At 37.2% G+C, this 17392-nt stretch overlaps 1 protein-coding gene across 4 annotated transcripts in view; it reads right to left on the bottom strand.

Annotated features, from left to right (window-relative positions):
• CA10 (carbonic anhydrase 10) overlaps nt 1-17392 on the bottom strand; it is a 615488-nt gene that overhangs the window by 362971 nt on the left and 235125 nt on the right. For all 4 annotated transcript variants that reach the window (XM_082371688.1, XM_082371689.1, XM_082371687.1 and 1 more), the window contains one exon: nt 6323-6465. In XM_082371688.1, the coding sequence (XP_082227814.1) occupies nt 6323-6465 (143 nt within the window). The remainder of the gene's footprint in view (nt 1-6322; nt 6466-17392) is intronic.

Here is a 17392-nt window from a genome sequence, read left to right as displayed (position 1 = left end):
TTCTACTAACTTTGGGGTTTTTCGTTTTTTTCTAGTTCCTTTAGTGTACAGGTGGATTGTTTATTTGAAACTTTTCTTGAGGTAGGCCTGTATCACTACAAACTTCCCTCTTAGACCTGTTTTTGTTGCATCTCATAGATTTTGGACTATGTGCTTCCATTTTCATGTGTCTTCAGGTATTTTTAAAATTTCCTCTGATTTCTTCAGTAACCCATCAGTTATTTAATACCACATTATTTAAACTCCTCATGTTTGTGGTTTTTGCAGTTTTTTCCCTTTTAGTTGATCTGTAGTCTCAAACTCTTTTGGTCAGAAATGATGCTTGATGTGATTTCAAACTTTAATTTTTTGAGATTTGTTTTGTGGCCTAGCATTTGATCTATCCTGGATAATGTTCCATATGCATTTGAAGAGAATGTGTATTATGCTACTTTTAGATGAAATGTTCTGTATATATCTTTTAATACTATTTTGTGTAATGTGTTGTTTAAGGCCAGTGTTACTGATTTTCCATCTGGATGATCTGTCCATTGATGTAAGCAGGGTGTTATAGTCCCCTACTATTATTGAGTTACTGTCAATTTCTCCATTTATGTCTGTTTATATTTGTTTTATGTATTGAGGTGCTCTTATCTATGTTAGGAGCATATATATTTAAAACTGTTATATTTCCTTCATTGATTTATTTTTGATCATTATATAATGTCCTTCTTTGTCTCTTGTTACAGTCTCTGTTATAAACTCTATTCTGTCTGATATAAGTGTCTCCATCCCTGCTTTCTTTTCATTTCCATTTGCATGGAATATCTTTTTCCATCCCTCATTTTCGATCTGTGTGTGTTTTTAAATCTGAGGTAGGCCTCTTGTAGGCAGCATATATATAGGCCTTGTTTTTTATCCATTTACCCACTATATGTCTTCTGATTGGAACACTTAGTGCATTTACCTTTAAAGTAATTATTGTTAAGTATGCACTCATCACCATTTTGTTAATTGTTCTGGGGTTTTCTTTTGTAGTTCTTTTTTGTTCCTTTCTTCTTTTGATCTCTTCCCTTGTGATTTGATGACTATCTTTAGTACTATGTTTGGATTCCTTTCTCTTTTAGTGTGCATCTGCTATCAATGTATGGAAAAACCTGAATGAATTTTTTGGCCAACCAAATATATAGCAATACATGATTATTTTATGTTCAAGTGTATTTTAACAACCTTGAATTTTTACTCCCCCCCTCCATGTTTAATTTTTTACCTCCTATTTCATACCTTTCTAGTTTGTGTATTCCTTAACTATTTATTGTGGATATAGATAATTTTACTTTTGTCTTTTAACCTTCCTTCTAGCTTTATAAGTGGTTGATCTATTACCTTTACAGTATATTTGCTTTTACCAATGAGATTTTTCCTTTTACAATTTTCATATTTTTAATTGTGACCTTTTCTTTTCCACTTAGATAAGTCCCTTTAACATTTCTTATAAATCCAGTTAGTCATGCTGAACTCTTTTAGTTGTTCTTGTTTCTAAAACTCTTTATGCCTCCTTCAAATCTAAATGATAGCCTTTCTGGGTAGAGTACTCTTGGTTGTAGGTTTTTTTCCTTTCATCACTTTGAATATATTATGCCACTCCCTTCTGGTCTGCAAAGTTTCTGCTGAAAAGTCAGCTGATAGACTTATGGGAGGTCCCTTGTATGTAATTGGTTGCTTTTATCTTGTTGCTTTTAATACTCTATCTTTAATCCTTGCTATTTTAATTACAATGTCTTGGTGTGGCCCTCTTTGGCTTTATCTTCTTTGGGACTCTGTGGTTCTTGGACCTGGATGTTAGTTTCCTTTCCCAGGTTAGGGAAGTTTTTGATTATTATGTCTTCAAATAATTTATCTGCCCCTTTCTTTCTCTATTCTCTTATGGGACCCTTACATTGTAAATATTAGTGTGCTTGATGTTGTCTCAGAGGTCTCAAACTATCTTCATTTTATAAAATTCTTTTTTTTTCTCTTTTCCGTTATGTTAGGGTGATTCCTACTGCTCTTTTCCAGTTTGCTGATCCATTCCTCTGTATCATTTAATCGACCGTGATTCCTTCTAGTGTATTTTTAAATTTAAATTACTGATTCTTCAGCTCTGTTTGGTACTTTATATTTTCTAATTCTATTTCACTTCTCACTGTGTTCATCCATTCTTCTCCTGGGTTCACTGAGCATCTTGATGATTATTACCTTGAACTCTTTATTGGGCAGATTGCTTATCTTCATTTTGTTAAAAATTTTTTCCTGAGGTTTTGTCTTGTTCCTTCTTTGGTACATATTTCTCTGTCTCCTCATTTTGCCTATTCTCTGTATTTATATCCAGTGTTAGGCAATTTGGTTATATTTCCTGATTTTGGAGAAGTGACCTCACGTAGGAGAGGTCCTATGGAGCCTACCAGCACACTCTCTTCTGGTTACCAGAGCTATATGCTCTAGGAGTGCCCCCTATGTTGGCTGCATGGGCCTTTCTGTTGTGGCAGGACCAACTACTGTGGGAATGCTGGTAGGTGAGGCTGCATTCTGCCTGGTTGGCCACCAGGCTCTGCTTCACATGGTGGCTGCTGGCTCACTGGTGGGTTAGGCCAGTTCCCAGTACAGCTGGTTGCATGGATCAGGGTGGGGGGGGTCCCTGGGCTGGTGCTGTCCTTCTGGTGGTCTAAGCCAGGTCCTAGGGCAGCTGGCTGTGGGGTCTGGGATGGTCTTGGCGTGGTGCTGGTCCGCTGGTTGGTGTGTAAGTCCCAGGCACTAATAGGATAGAAAGAAGACTCTAAAATGGTGCTTGCCAGCACCAGTGTCCTTGAGGTAGAACAAGTTCCCAGGCACTGCCACCAGTGTCTGTGTCTCCAAGGTGGGTCCCAATTTCCTTCTGCCTCTCTGAGAAGCTCTCCAAAATCTGCAGGTGGGTCTGATCTGGGATACTTTCAAATTACTGATTCTGCCCTAGGTCCTTTAGCATGTGAGATTTTGTGTGCACCCTTTAGGAGCAGAGTCTCTATTTCCTAAAGCCTTCCAACTCTCTCAATATGTCAGCCTTGCTGACCATCAAAGCCACACATTTTGGGGGCTCATCTTTCTGCTGCAGGACCCCTTAGCTAGGGAGCCTAATGTGGGGCTTGGTCCCCTTCCTCCTTGGGGAGGAACTCTGCATTTGTTATTGTCTTCCCATTTATGGGTTGCCTACACAGGGGTGTGGGTCTTGACTATATTATGTCTCCACCTCTCTTACCCAACTCATTGCAGTTCCTTCTTTATATCTTTAGTTGCGGAAAATATTTCAGCTAGTCTTGAGGTTGTTCTTGTAGATAGTTGCTCTGTAAATGATTGTAATTTTGGTGTGCCCATGGCAAGACGTAAGCTCAGGGTCTTCCTACTCCTCTATCTTGGCCACATTTCTCCCAAAGTAGGATTCTTATATCCATATGCAGTGCAACAATATATGAGTGTTGTTTGAAAGTACACTTATTTTGGATTTTGTCCTGTGTGTCAGATATTAACAACTGGATAAAAAGTACTCTTCTTCAAGAAAAAAAAAAATTGCTTAAAAATTATCATTGTAAATAAGCATCTTAAAAGGTAAAAGAAACCACATTGTTTGTAAAATAAATATCCTTTTTTATATCCAAGACATCATATGTTTTGATTCTCATCTATTATTACCCTTTGTAGTCTTGTGTTCACATTGAATTTCAGCTCTACCTCATGCTAAAACAAATAAACAAACAAACAAACAAAACCTGTAATTCATCATCTGAGCTCTATGCCAAATCAAATATGTTCAAACAAACACAGTAACACAGTGAGGTACTGCAGCAGAGCTGCTTCGTGGGTTTGTAAATAAGGTACATTTAACAATGAGCAGGAATAATGTTCATGGATACAAATGTGACATAAAACACATAATGACTGGGATACATTTAACATGTTGATACCCAGCTGATCTCAGACTTCAAAATGTGGCAGCTTTCCCAAATTCTACAAAACCTCCTAATCTTGCAGAGAGGTTTTTAAACCTTTTAAGTTGGATACACATTTCTTCAAGGAAAAACTAAATTCAGAGCCAGTGATTTGAATCCTTACTTCCAAAATAAATCTCCAATTCATTAAACACCATCTTTTAATAGATTGCAAACATGATTTAGCTATTGTCTATCAAGTTTAGGCATTACATTATCAGTTAGTTTATCCAACTACCATCTATATTTTATATTTTCCACCTTTAACAAATGCAAAGGAAATCATCAAACGGTCCTCAGCTCTTCAAACAGCTGACAACGCAAAGCATGCCAGATATAAATATTTATACCATCAAAAGTAAATGTTTCCAAAATTCCAAACTCCAAAGCATTTGAAAATTGATTTGGATCAGGTACACTTTACTAAATTAAAAATATATTTTTTAAATCACATAACAACAAAAAAACACCAAAAGATAACATAACTTATGAATGATTTTTAACACCAGCTATCTCTCATTATCTTCTTTCCCAATAAATTTTAGAGAGAAGCTTTCCTGAATTAGTTTTTTTATTTCTTTCACATCAAGATTTTCCTCTAAGATGGTCTGATGGAAAATGAAACTTGTATATTCACTGTTTGTGTTAGCTTGCTACATTTTCCATCCCACTCCCTATGTACTTTTTACCTAATAATGCTTTAAATCCTTGTCATACTCTTAAGAAAAAAATCAGTTCCTTAACATGGCTTCAGGATCTCGCCTCTGCCTTCTTCTTCCATCCTTATCTCCTCACCAACTCCTCTTAGGTCTCTGTGCTTCAGCCTTGCTGGCCATCTTTCAGGTAATTTCTGGAATTCAGGTACCAGCCTTCCTTCTGCTTTGTGCGTGTTTACTTTTTTCATTTCTCAGTTTGCCTAGGATACAGTTATATCCTCCATCACCCTCTCCAAGAAAGAAAGAGTGATTGCATATTCAAAATTGCAATTTGCCCTTTTTATATACTGGTCAGTGAACCTATACATGCTCATGACTTGATTTGAATGATTCAACTTTTTAGAGAGAGGTATATGTAGAACCCAAGTCAAGTTCCTTTTAGGGTTTGTAAAATAAAACTGCAATTGGAACAATAATTAAGGTAGGTTAGTTTTCTATACAATCAGAACAATAAATATCATGAACTTATATAGGACCTTTTTACAAAAGTGCTTCCCAAGTCATATTTAAAACAGCACACAAACACTACTTAGCTAAATAGTCTCAATCACATGCAAGATCCTTTAAAACTTGCCTTGTGACCTGAGTCAAAGTCACTAACAAAATTTTGATGGGTCATTCGATTTTTCAATGTGTGTGTGAAAATTATGTGATAAGAAAAAAATACAATATATCAGAAGGCGAAAAGATTACTTACAAACTTGTGGTAATTAAGGTGAACAGACTGCATAAGGTGAGTAGAAAGCAGAGCCCAAGGAGCCCAACCCCTGGAGAATCAGGCATCAGCAATAGTGAAATTTATCCAAATTTTAACCCCAGTTTCTTGCACACAAATGATTTTCCGTTCCTCTTGAGTTCACAACAGCTAAATCACGTTCAAACACAGTTTTCTGTGTGTGTTTTTTCCACCTTCAACAATCTGCTCAACAGTAAGGGTAGCTAAATAGAGATAAACCAGAAAAAAAAAAACAAAAAAACACAAACACTAGATTCCAGTGATGAGGAAACCCCATGGACATTATGCTCTTCCACAAATTAAGGAGGAGCTCATTATGGGGGAAGGATAGGGAAGAAGGGATGTTGATGTGAGAATCGGGAAGCATAGTTCAGCGTTTCTGTGCAGGAGCTATGATTCTTAGCCAGCAAGCCATAGTAAAATTAATTATTGATTTTCCTATAAATCATCTAAGGTGATTTTTGTTTGTTTTTCCTTCCAGGATGATAAATGTCTGATTTTACTTTTGTTAAAATTTTTTTTTCACTTTGTTGAGGTTAAAAGAAGCCCCAGTAAAGAGGTTTCTGAGAGGAAGAATTTTCCCAGCATGATATGCAGAGGAGGCAATGCTGTTTTCTAACTTTCTTTCATGAGCTACCAAGGGATAGGACTTCAGGCAACATCCAGGGAATACAAAGAAGTAATTAGAAGCATGAGGGTTTGACTAGGGAGAGAGAAAAAGCATGATTTACACATAATTATATTTGCTGGCAATAGGCCTGAGGTCTGTGATATTACTCCTGGGTGGAAAGACAAACTCATCACAGAGATCAAGGTCTGGAAGGCTGGCTTTCAGAATCAGCATCTCTCCCTGTCCTCAACTTCACGATGGAAGCAACATGGCTGCTTACCTTCCTGCCCCCAGTGTTGATGCGAAGGGGCGTCAGAAAGGGGTCGAAGATCATGTGACTAGTCTCTATATTGACTGGCGACTGTCGTTTCCCCACAGAGCAAAGATTCCAAGCTGAGTTCACCAATCCCCAGAAAGAAGGAACTAGAAACAGAAAGAAATTTTAGAATCAGGCTGGGGAAACAATGGAAAAAGAGCTATGGCACACAAGTCATAAAATCAAAGAGAGCCATCCAATGTTTCCCACACATAGAGATCCTTGAGTGTCGTTATGGCAGTTTCCTGGCCTGAATCTTGGTCAATTTCTCTAACTCTTACCTTCATGATGTCTTAAGATCAGATTTTATTTATTTTTGACCCATTGACTCTGTGGTCTCTTTGATGGGTATAGCTAGCATTAATGACTTAATAAGAAGATGGCATAGTCCAGCCACATCATCTTTTCATATTGAGGTACACTAAATATATAACAACTCCTGAGCTGATGCTCTGCTTTTCTGTTTGGCAGGAATGATATGGGAATCAACCTTGTTCTCGATAGAAAGTTTTATAAGCTTTTCAAAGAAGTAGCATTCAACATATATAAGGTATTTATTCTGCTGGTTGCCAAGACCAGACTGAGGGAGTGAATTATTTTATGACCCCCAATCAATGCCAGACAGGAGCTTGGAAAGTTGATTTAATGTACCATCAGCTGAAGAATGCGTTCATTGATAAGCAGAAAAAGATGGCATTGAGTGCTGAGTGCAAATATCCAAAGGGAAATCATCCACTCATTTTCAGTGTCACATTAAATAATCTATTAAAATAAATTTCTGACAATTTCCAGTCCTATTTTCTTCTGTTTAAAAAAGTTAGCAGAGCAGTGGGGTAACGAACCTACTAATTTTACATCAGTGAAGATCAGCGACTGTATCTTCAACATTTTCCTGCCCCCTCAGTATCTTTACTGAGGCTTTAGATCCATGTGTCCTTTATATGCCTCTGAGATTGTATGATCATCATTCAATCATCCATCCACAGCATCCATCAGCAGTCCAGTGAGCTCCTATTGCATGTCCAGCATTGGGTTAAGTTGAATTTTGAAGAAGGCAGATGCATGTAAGAACAATTACCACACTGGGGGTGGGGTACATATGAGGTTAAGTCAAGTGTATATGAAACTCTAGATGAGGGGCACCAAAGCCTGCAGCAGTGGAAGTGGAAACAGGGAGTGATTCCTACAGAAGATGAGCCTAACAATAAAGTCACAACACTCTCAAATGTACGTTTCCTCTCAGGAACTCAAATTTAATACAACCTTTAATTTACAGCAGCCATTATTCCTTCCCATGTCATGGATGGAGAAAACTGAAGCAAGAGAGGAGTATGGCAAATACCTGCCAAAGATACTATGAAAGAGAGAAGTTTTGGGCTGGATGGTATGTCTAGTCCCATCTAAATTCAAAATTCTATAACCCTTTTAATTGTTACAGGCAATTATTGGGCAGAAGTGATAAAAAACAAGTTCCTTAGAGTCTTAGAAGAATGTTTCAACACCAAAATAAAGTGAGCTTCATTGTGAAATATGGCAAATAACCTAATTTGGTTTAACCCCTTGGCAATAAGCCTCTGGTAGATCCACCCCCTTTAATTAAAAAGTTTGAATTGACTTTCCAGCTATAACAGATTTTCAAAATGGCAACAATGGCCAGGGTTACAGAGAGAGAAAGCAAAGGAGGAAGAGGGGAAGGGGAAGTAGATAGAAGAATATGTACATGTGCTTCCTTGGCAATTTCATTTCCCATCATTATTTAAGCTATTTTATCTCTGCAAGTAACTTTATCTTTAGAAGGTACCATGACCTAGCAAAATTATAATATTTAAGGAAGCTCTTGCATTAAAAATGTATTTTAAAAAACAAAAACTTCTATCATCTCTAAAACGCTCTTTTAAAATCACTGACTTAATTTTATACTCATTCTTCAATCATTTCAAGTTTATTATAAAAATAAAGCCTCCATCAGTGCATGTTCTTACCTGTGATTTTCAGTGATGCACATAAACATGGCAGATGTGAGGATGCCAGGGATACAGTCATGGCACTGCCACAAATTAGTTGTGTGCCCTTAGATAGTAATTTATTTCTTGGGCCTTGGTTGGTCTCTATGGCCTCTGTTGTAGGCTGAATAATGGCCCCCTCCAAAGATGTCCACATCCTAACCCCAGAACCTGTGCATGTGTTACCTTACATTGTAAAAGTTACTGGACAGAAATTACTAAATTAAGGATCTTGAGATGAGTAGATTATCCTGGATTATCTGGGCCCAACATAATTACAAGTGTCTTTTTAATGAGAGAGGTGTAGAAGGATCACAGACATAGAGAAAAGATTTAAGGATGGAAAGAGAGGTCAGAGAAGACAGAAGATACTGGTTTTGAAGATGGAGGAAGGGGACATGAGCTAAGGAATGCAGGTGGCCTCTACAACCTGGAGTAGGCAAAGCAACAGATTCTTCCCCTAGAGCCTCCAAAAGGAACACCAGCCTGCTGACACTGATTTTAACCCCATGAGACTCATTTCAGACTTCTCACCTCCAGAACTCTAAGATAATAAATTTGTGTTGTTTTAAGTCACTAAGTTGTTATTATTTGTCACAGCCACAATAGGAAACTAATACAGCCCCCTTTATCTTTAAAATCCTGTGAGACAAGAACCTCTTTGACAATCAGGCCATCTATGATGTCCTGGGGGGCCTTCCCTGGAAGGCAGATTCATAATAAACATAGTAAGAGATGATACATATTGCATTTCATATACTCCCATGAAAATTATTAACAAAAATAATCAAATCCTATAAATGGATTGCCAGACTGCTATTATATGGCAACATGGGTGGGCAGATGCTTCTGTGCTTTACAAATAAACTTCACACCCCAAAAGTACCCCCATAAAAACACAAACAGCAAAAATATTATGTGAGCATCTGATTTGCTTTTATTGGGCATGGCATTCTTTATGACAAATAGTTTCAGGGTTTTATATACCCACTTCACTATCGAGGCCTGTGTGTCTGGTTCTAACCACCTGCTTAGACAATTGAGGAATAACTGAGAAACACTCTTCCTTGCTAAGCTGTGACCCTCATTAGCTCCATTCCTGAAGAGGTATCAAAGTTTATTCATCACTGGATTGCTCATTTTAAATCAGCTGTAAGTTAATAGTCTTTCAGAAATAGAAGCCACCTTAGGGGTCATCTAATCTAAATTAATAAACAAAATTAAGGCCATAAAGGCAGATAAAGTCCTCAACCCAAGGCCACACAACCAGGGAGAGGCAGAGAAGGACAGAGTAAGGACTTGTACCCAGGTCTCAAGACTCACAGTGCTCTAAATCCCTTCCACCCCAGCAGGCTTCATACATGAGCAGGTTATTAGAGTCAGAGTTTCAGAGTTAAATTGTTGTTATGGCCATTGTAAGACTTTTGCTACCATTTCTCTTTTGGTAGATCAAGAGTAACATTAATGCTTAGTCTCCAGTTAAAATAAATTTCAAGTGCAAAGGTTTAAATCAAACTGCTTTAAATATCAATCATCCCAAATAAAGTTAGGATTTTTAAAAAGCCATTCAACTATAGCTGGGTAAAAAAAAGCCTTCAATTCAGGCAAGATAAGATGTGTTTGTGTCTCATCTGCAGGACCTCAAGGAGAGCTAATGGGGATGACTGCCCATGAAGAGCTGGACTAGGCAAGGTTCTAGTCCAGATGAAAGAAGTCAATGCTCTTAGAATCATTGTTATGTGTTGGGACAATAATTAAGGTGCAAATCTAGTCCAGGGACCTTAGGTGCCAAAAGGGACCAGGAATAGGTCTACAAATGTCATGTAATCTAGGTTCTAGGGAAATGCTATAGGAGGAAGGCTGTGGAAACAGAAGCATGGGGTGCCCATACTTATTAGAGCATGGGAGTGAGCCAGTAGACTTTACCTTCAGAGCAAGGCTGGACAAATGAACTAAGGCTTCAAGATTTAGAGTAGGAAACTCTCCCTCTGCATTTGTGCGGAACTCTGTTATCTCCACGATCCTAATACGTAACTATGCTCCATATTTTTGATCCTTCAGGTTTATAAACTCCCCATGTCACCCCTGGGAATGAAATGACTTTGTAGAATGCTATGGCACTGCTTTTATTTCCAAATTTAGAGAATCATTGCTGAATTGTTTTTCTCTTAATTCCTATGGTTGTCCCAATAAATCAAATTTTTAAATTTTCTGTCATTTTTTAAAAAGCATCAGTTATTATGGTTTACTAGCTAATGCGGTGTCTTTTTCTAGCTTGACTGATACAACTTATTGTTGAGAAAAAATGTGAATGTAAATAAAGTAAAATTGAGTGAGAATTACCCTAATTAGTAAACAACTGGTCTGAAATGTTTGAATGGCACCATCTCTAGAATCCTTTTCACACAATCTTTTAATTTACATATAACCTAAAACAGACACCAGACTTGGATATTTTTGCAAATTAATTTTCACAGAGCCTAAACAATGGAACTTAACTGCTGCATCACAGCTATGTGTTATCTTGCCAAAACATTTCCCTGTGGCAATGCTGTCATTGTGACCATAAACCACAAAACCCAATGGTCTCTTGGCTCTGGGTCCAGTGAGCTATGAAAATGCTCAGTGACTGATTTAAGCTACTTAAAACATGAGCCTTGGAAAACGCAAAACCTATCAGTTGCTTATTCAAAAACCAGTGGAACAAAAAGCTCAAGTTTAGTTTATTAACACATGGTAACCCTCAGACAAAACCAAAAAAGCTCCTACTAAAATAAGAAATAGTTTGAGAGAGCAATGAACTAGAGGGATCAAGTTTGATACTGAGTTAAAATTTGTCTCAGTGACATTTGTATCCTATAGAAAATGCTCCAAAATCAGTCTGAGCTTTTAGGCATCCTCCTTGTTCATTTGTCCTGAATTGTCATTTGTCATCTCAGCAGAATTTGCACAGACCATGCTGTTATGGCAAGGAGTTTGACACTTGGAATTAATTTATGCAATTTATGTGACTTGCTAAATCCTATGGAAACAAGACAAACTCAATTAAAAAGTGTTTATTGACAGCCTATTATGTGCCAGACATTAGGCTTGACACTGAGAATTCATGCAGCAAATATTTACTGAGGACCTACTCTATGTGCCAGGCACTGCCATCAGTTCTGGACAATCAGTAATGAATAAAACAGATATGGTTCCTGCTCTCATGGATCTTGCAGTCTAGTAGGGAATATGAGGGATAGTGTTTATCTCCAAGTTTATATACGCATATCTATGTAATTAGAACTATTTGCAAGTATGCTGTAGAAACAATTAAAACAGTAATGAACTATAGAATATAGTATGGATTGGGGAGATAACCTAGGTAGAATGGCCAGGAATAATACCTCTGTAGATGACATCTAACAAACCCTGGAAGGACCGAGAGGAGTTGCTTCTGAAGAGTGGCAGGGCAGAGGGCATCCAAAGCAGAGGAGAGGAGCAGGTCTTGGCAGAGAAGAGCCTGATGTGTTCAAAGAGTGGAGAGGAAGAAAGTTAACCTGAACTAGATGAGCCAGATGAGAAGAAAAGTGAGATGAGATGAGGTTGGCCAGGAAGACCAGGGACAGGAACTTGCATTTTACTCTAATGTATTAGAAAGCAACTGAGAATTTGGGGCAAGGGAGTACCATGGTCTGATTTATGAATTAAAAGCCTTGGTTGGAATACAGCCAAGAGTGAGCTTGATTACCCTTGGAGTAGTTTGAGTAGGAAAAGAATTGGTTTCTAAGCAACAGTTGGGTTTTTATGAGAATTTAATCCTATTGCTTTGGGTTTGTTTAAATTCTATCTCAAAGGCACAACTAATTGAATGTTTTAAAAACTATTCTCTTCAATATATGTTCCAATAAAATAGCATTTTCCTATGATGCAACTAGTGCATTACAAGTAATCATTTGAAGCAAGGAATATTTTCATGAAGAGATTCAGCTAAGGCAATCTTTTCTAGCTTTCAAGCAATAAACTAAGTCCCCAACTTTTCGGCCAAAGGAAAGCAATTGCAAGTTGGGAAAATGAATACTGGCATAAAACATATTTTCAGTGAATTCAATCCTTACAAATAAAGGCTTCTGCTTCAATATAGCCATCTCTACTATAGGGTTATAAAGCATATGAATACATTTAAAAGAAGAACTCATATCTTTTCCTTGCTCTTTTCCTCACCAGAGCTGATTTACTGTCCATTTCCCTATTCTCAACTCTAATAAATCTCCACTTTGAGCCATTATTAATTAGCATGTTTGAAATACTCACTGTTGCAGAATTTTTGGCCCCTTTCTGATTTCAAATTTATATCATAGGGGGAACTGGCTTTGAATAACTCTTTTGCTGCAATTCCTCTTCCACTGTTGGAACTCTGATTCATATTACATGGAGGGCTTCTAACTAGGGCTTCCCATTCTCTCACTTGGGAATCTCTAAAGGGTTGGAAATATATTACTTAATACATAATCATTAATTTGTGCATTCACCTAAAAAATTAATGGAATATCTCCTATGAGACAGATTTTTTTAAATGCACAAATTTTAAAAAATGTTCCCACTCTAATGAAGACCTCTAATTGTGGGAAGACAGGCAAGCTAACAAATCATGTTATAATAAAACATGTGTTATAATTAAGGTGTGTGAATATTAAAGTCTAAGTGGAGACAGAGGAGTAAATTGATCCTGACCCTTTCCTCAAGTGATGGCATCAGCCTTCCTAGCAGAGGAGACGTTTGAATTAATCCTGAAAGTACGAATAGAAACTGCAAGCCATACAAGTCTTATAACTAGTTAAAAGACTAAAGTTTTTCTAGAAACTGAGACAAATTATTGCTGGAATTAGAATAACTTTTATGCAGGGAGATTTTAAGCCACTGGGTCTTCTGACTTCCCCAACTTGGAGAGTTTTTATTACATAGGAGGAAGACCATGAGCTACCATATCCTTACCATGCAACCTTGAGCAGGGGGTTAAACTTCTATAGCCTTAGTTTCTGCATCTGTAAAGTGAAGATGATACTTCACAGAGTTGTTGGGAAGATAAGTGAGAATATGCTTATAAAAGGTCTAGCATAATGTCATTTCTATAACAAGTATTCAATGAATGTTGGAAAAGGAGTCCCGTGAGGGAATGTTGGGGAATGGTGTGGCCACCAGGTCTGTGATCCCACCACCATAACATTCCAGAGATGAAAAGGGTAAAGGTTCCAGGCAGGATGCGGAAGAGAGGAAGGTTTCAGATGCCCACACAACCCAACCTGAATTCAAAGCAGGGAGCAGTCTAGGTCATAGGATTGGTCTCTCAATTTCATACTTTTAATGAACCATGTGAAATTATTTCTTGGATCTATAACTCTCAACGTCTGGATGAATGGAGGGAGTTAGCAGTGATATGGGTCATCCAGGATGGTTTTATCTACAAAGAAAATAATTTTAATTTAGCTTTTGGAAGTTGGTGGATTATTTGTTTATACAGCAGCTTCAGCCTCCTGTTTAGGATTGGTTCTAATATGCTAACTGGCTTGCATCCCTGCAAGCACATCAACAGAAGGTGAAGTGAAAGGAAGGAAGGGGGAGTTTTCATTTGCTGATCAGTCACCATAATCTCTGTGCTAGGAACTTGACATATCTTATCTTGCTTAATCCTCCCCACAATTCTGTGACATAATATTACTGTTACTTTGTAGATGAGAAAAATAAGACTTAAAGAGATTATATGACTTTCCAAGGTCACTTGGCCAGTAAGTAGAGGGACTAGAATTTGAAATCAGTTCTTTTCTCTAAAACAAAGAAATAACAAGACAGACAAAGGAAGTAAAGTAATGCATGTGTGGTAACATGTGAAACAATACACAGGCATATAAAGCAAGAGGTAATCATCTCACCCTCCTTCCTTCCAATGACATCTCTGAGGTAATTGGTGTGAACACTTTATTAGGCATCATTCAACATCTTTCACTATGTGCATACAAACACATTCAAGTACCTATACACATAGAGAAGTTCTATTTATAAAAATAGTTTTTGTTTCAAGTAACAATATACCATGAATGTCCTCTATGTCAATCCTTCATAGAGCTACTCATTCATGTGTAAGGCTACAGAGTTTCCATAGTTTGAATGCACGTTACTTTTCTAAACCATTTCCTAAATGAAAGACATTAAGATTGTTTCCATCTTATTTTACCATGAAAATCAATGCTGCAATAAATAACCTCAAACATATACTTTTTGTACTAGTAGTATTGTTTAGTCAAGGTATGTACATGCTTTATTTTAATAGATGCTGCCAGGTTACTTTAAAAGATACTGGCAGTGTCTATAAATATATTTTTTTAATATATATTTTTTATATATATATATTTTTTCTTAACCATATTTGCTTATTTATTTATTTATTTATTTTTATATTATTGCTGTGTTGGGTCTTCGTTCCTGTGCGAGGGCCTTCTCCAGCTGTGGCAAGCGGGGGCCACTCTTCATCATGGTGCGCGGGCCTCCCACTATCGCGGCCTCTCCCGTTGCGGGGCACAGGCTCCAGACGCGCAGGCTCATTAATTGTGGCTCACGGGCCTAGTTGCTCCGCGGCATGCGGGATCCTCCCAGACCAGGGCTCGAACCCGTGTCCCCTGCATTGGCAGGAAGACTCTCAACCACTGCGCCACCAGGGAAACCCTATAAATATTTATGTTCCTATCAGCTATGTGTGGTATGTCCACTTCCCCATAATCTCCATAGCACTGAATGTTATTTATTTATTTGTTTGTTTATTTACTTATGACAATCTAATAGGAAAGATAGGATTTCACTGATTTAATTTGCATTTCTTAACTACTGCCACAGTTGAGTATCTTCTCATATGCTCATTAGCTATTTGCATTTCTCTTCTGATCCTATTCTTCATGTATTTTTCTCTGGGTTATTTGTGTTTTTCATATGAGTTTTATGTATCATTTGAATTCTAGAAATATTAGCCCTCTGTCACATGCTATAAACATTTTCTCCTAGCCTATTAACTACCTTTTAAGCTCATTTTTGGTATTTGGTTATCTAGGGATTTTTAAATTTTACATGGTTGGATTTATCGATCTTTTTGTGCATAAGGTTTCTCTGTTTTCTCTATTATTTAATATTGCATATCCAACTAGAGTGTATGTATTTTCCTAAATATTAAAAAATATTTTTACTGTTGTAGTTTTTACAATTTTATTTTTAAAATCTATCAGAGATTAATTTGTATATACTTAGACCACAATCTGAGGTCTAAGATTTTCCCAGATATAAACTGAATAATGCCATTATTATTTATTAAATAAACCATCTTTTGTGACCAATTGAGTGTTACTTTTATCACATATTAAGTTTCTATATACATTAGATTTGCTTCCAGTCTTTCTGGATTATTCAACCTATATTTATATTCCTGTGTCAGTGCCATATTGTTTTGAGTATAGTTACCATTTAAGGTCATTTATAAGATCAGGCTTCCTGATCAAAAAGCCTGCTCTCTTTCCCTGCTACCTCTAAAGGACCATACATGCTCCAGGGAAACTTGCTAGGATTAGTGACTCTAGGAACTTAACTGTGTTAAATTCTGAAAAATTCACCAACACGCTATTAGACAACAATTCCCTACAAATTCAAACATCTGGTGAAACACTTAAAATCCTGCAAAACATGTGGATATCTTGAAATACAGTGTCCTTTATCCATATCTGTTTGAGTATGTAAACATCTCCCTCTCTTTGTCACCCTCTAATTCTCACTCTCTCTATATGTGTGCACAAAATTACCATTATACAAATTGCAAAAGTATGCAAATGATGAAAGCCCTGCTGCTCAGATGTATGTGGAGATCAGTCGCCTTTTACAACTTCTCAGTGTTCACATTTGGGTAATCCTAGAGAAATCTCCAGCCGTTCCAGTCTGTCTTGATTTTGGCATGTATTTAAGGCATATTCTTTACCATTTGCAAAAATAAGGGTTCAGTTATCTTCATACTACATCAGGAAAACTAATCTTTGTGCTATCCCTGAGTCTTGGGGCCCAAACACAATAAAATTGGTCACTAAACAGGGAACAAAAACACACAAATGATCTGTTGGTCTTTTCCCAATTTTGTACTGGGATGGATTGTCCAATAAGCTTGCATTTATTTTCTGTTGAGATGCTAGATTTAGCTTCTTTGACATAGTGACTTCTACCAACACATTTAACTTCTCTTCTTAATTTTCCTATTTGACTTTTGCATCAACATGCTTCCTATTAGCAGGCAATAAAACATGCAGGCATCTCACTAACTGTAGATCTCTATCATCCCCAAAATCTTATCAAAGATCAAATCTGGGTGAATTCTTTGCTTTCAAATGATTCTTGTCCAACCGAGGTACCGCTAGCCTAATCCAGGTTCCCAATGCCATGTACTTTAGTTTTTGCAGCAGTTCCTTAAATTCCCCAACTCCAGGGTAAGTTCCACATTACAAATGATATGAGAGCTGAGCAGACACAGAAGAACCATGACTGGAAAATAGGCTACATCTCTGGTTCACAACAGAATTTAGTGCACAGCAATGGTCAGGATTAGATTACTCAAGATCTGTGTTGTCTTGTAGCCCTAGAGCTCTGATTCAATGCCATCATTACACCCTCAGTTCCCATTCCAATCCTTGGCACACTCAACAACTCAACAACTACTAATCAAATGTATAGATAGATAAATGGATGGATGGATGAGAAGAAACAGGACCATGCTGTCTGCTTTGCGTCTTATTTTCTACCCGGTGCTTGTCATATTAGAGTCCTTCAATACAGTTTGTGGAATGAATGGATGAACATCATGCTGTTTCATTTCCATACCCTCAAAAACACAGTGTGCTCATTCCTACTTCTGGGCTTCTTTTCCCCTGTGCTTCACTGAGGTATAATTGACAAATAAAAATTGTATACATTTAGATTGTACAACATGATTTTTTTAAGGTGTATAATGTGATGATTTGATATACATATA

The sequence above is a fragment of the Balaenoptera borealis genome, assembly GCF_965194805.1.
Source record: "Balaenoptera borealis genome assembly, chromosome: 20".
Taxonomy (NCBI): Eukaryota; Metazoa; Chordata; class Mammalia; order Artiodactyla; family Balaenopteridae; genus Balaenoptera; species Balaenoptera borealis.
The sequence above is the reverse complement of the archived record's forward strand: the minus strand, read 5'-3'. Positions and strand labels throughout refer to the sequence as shown.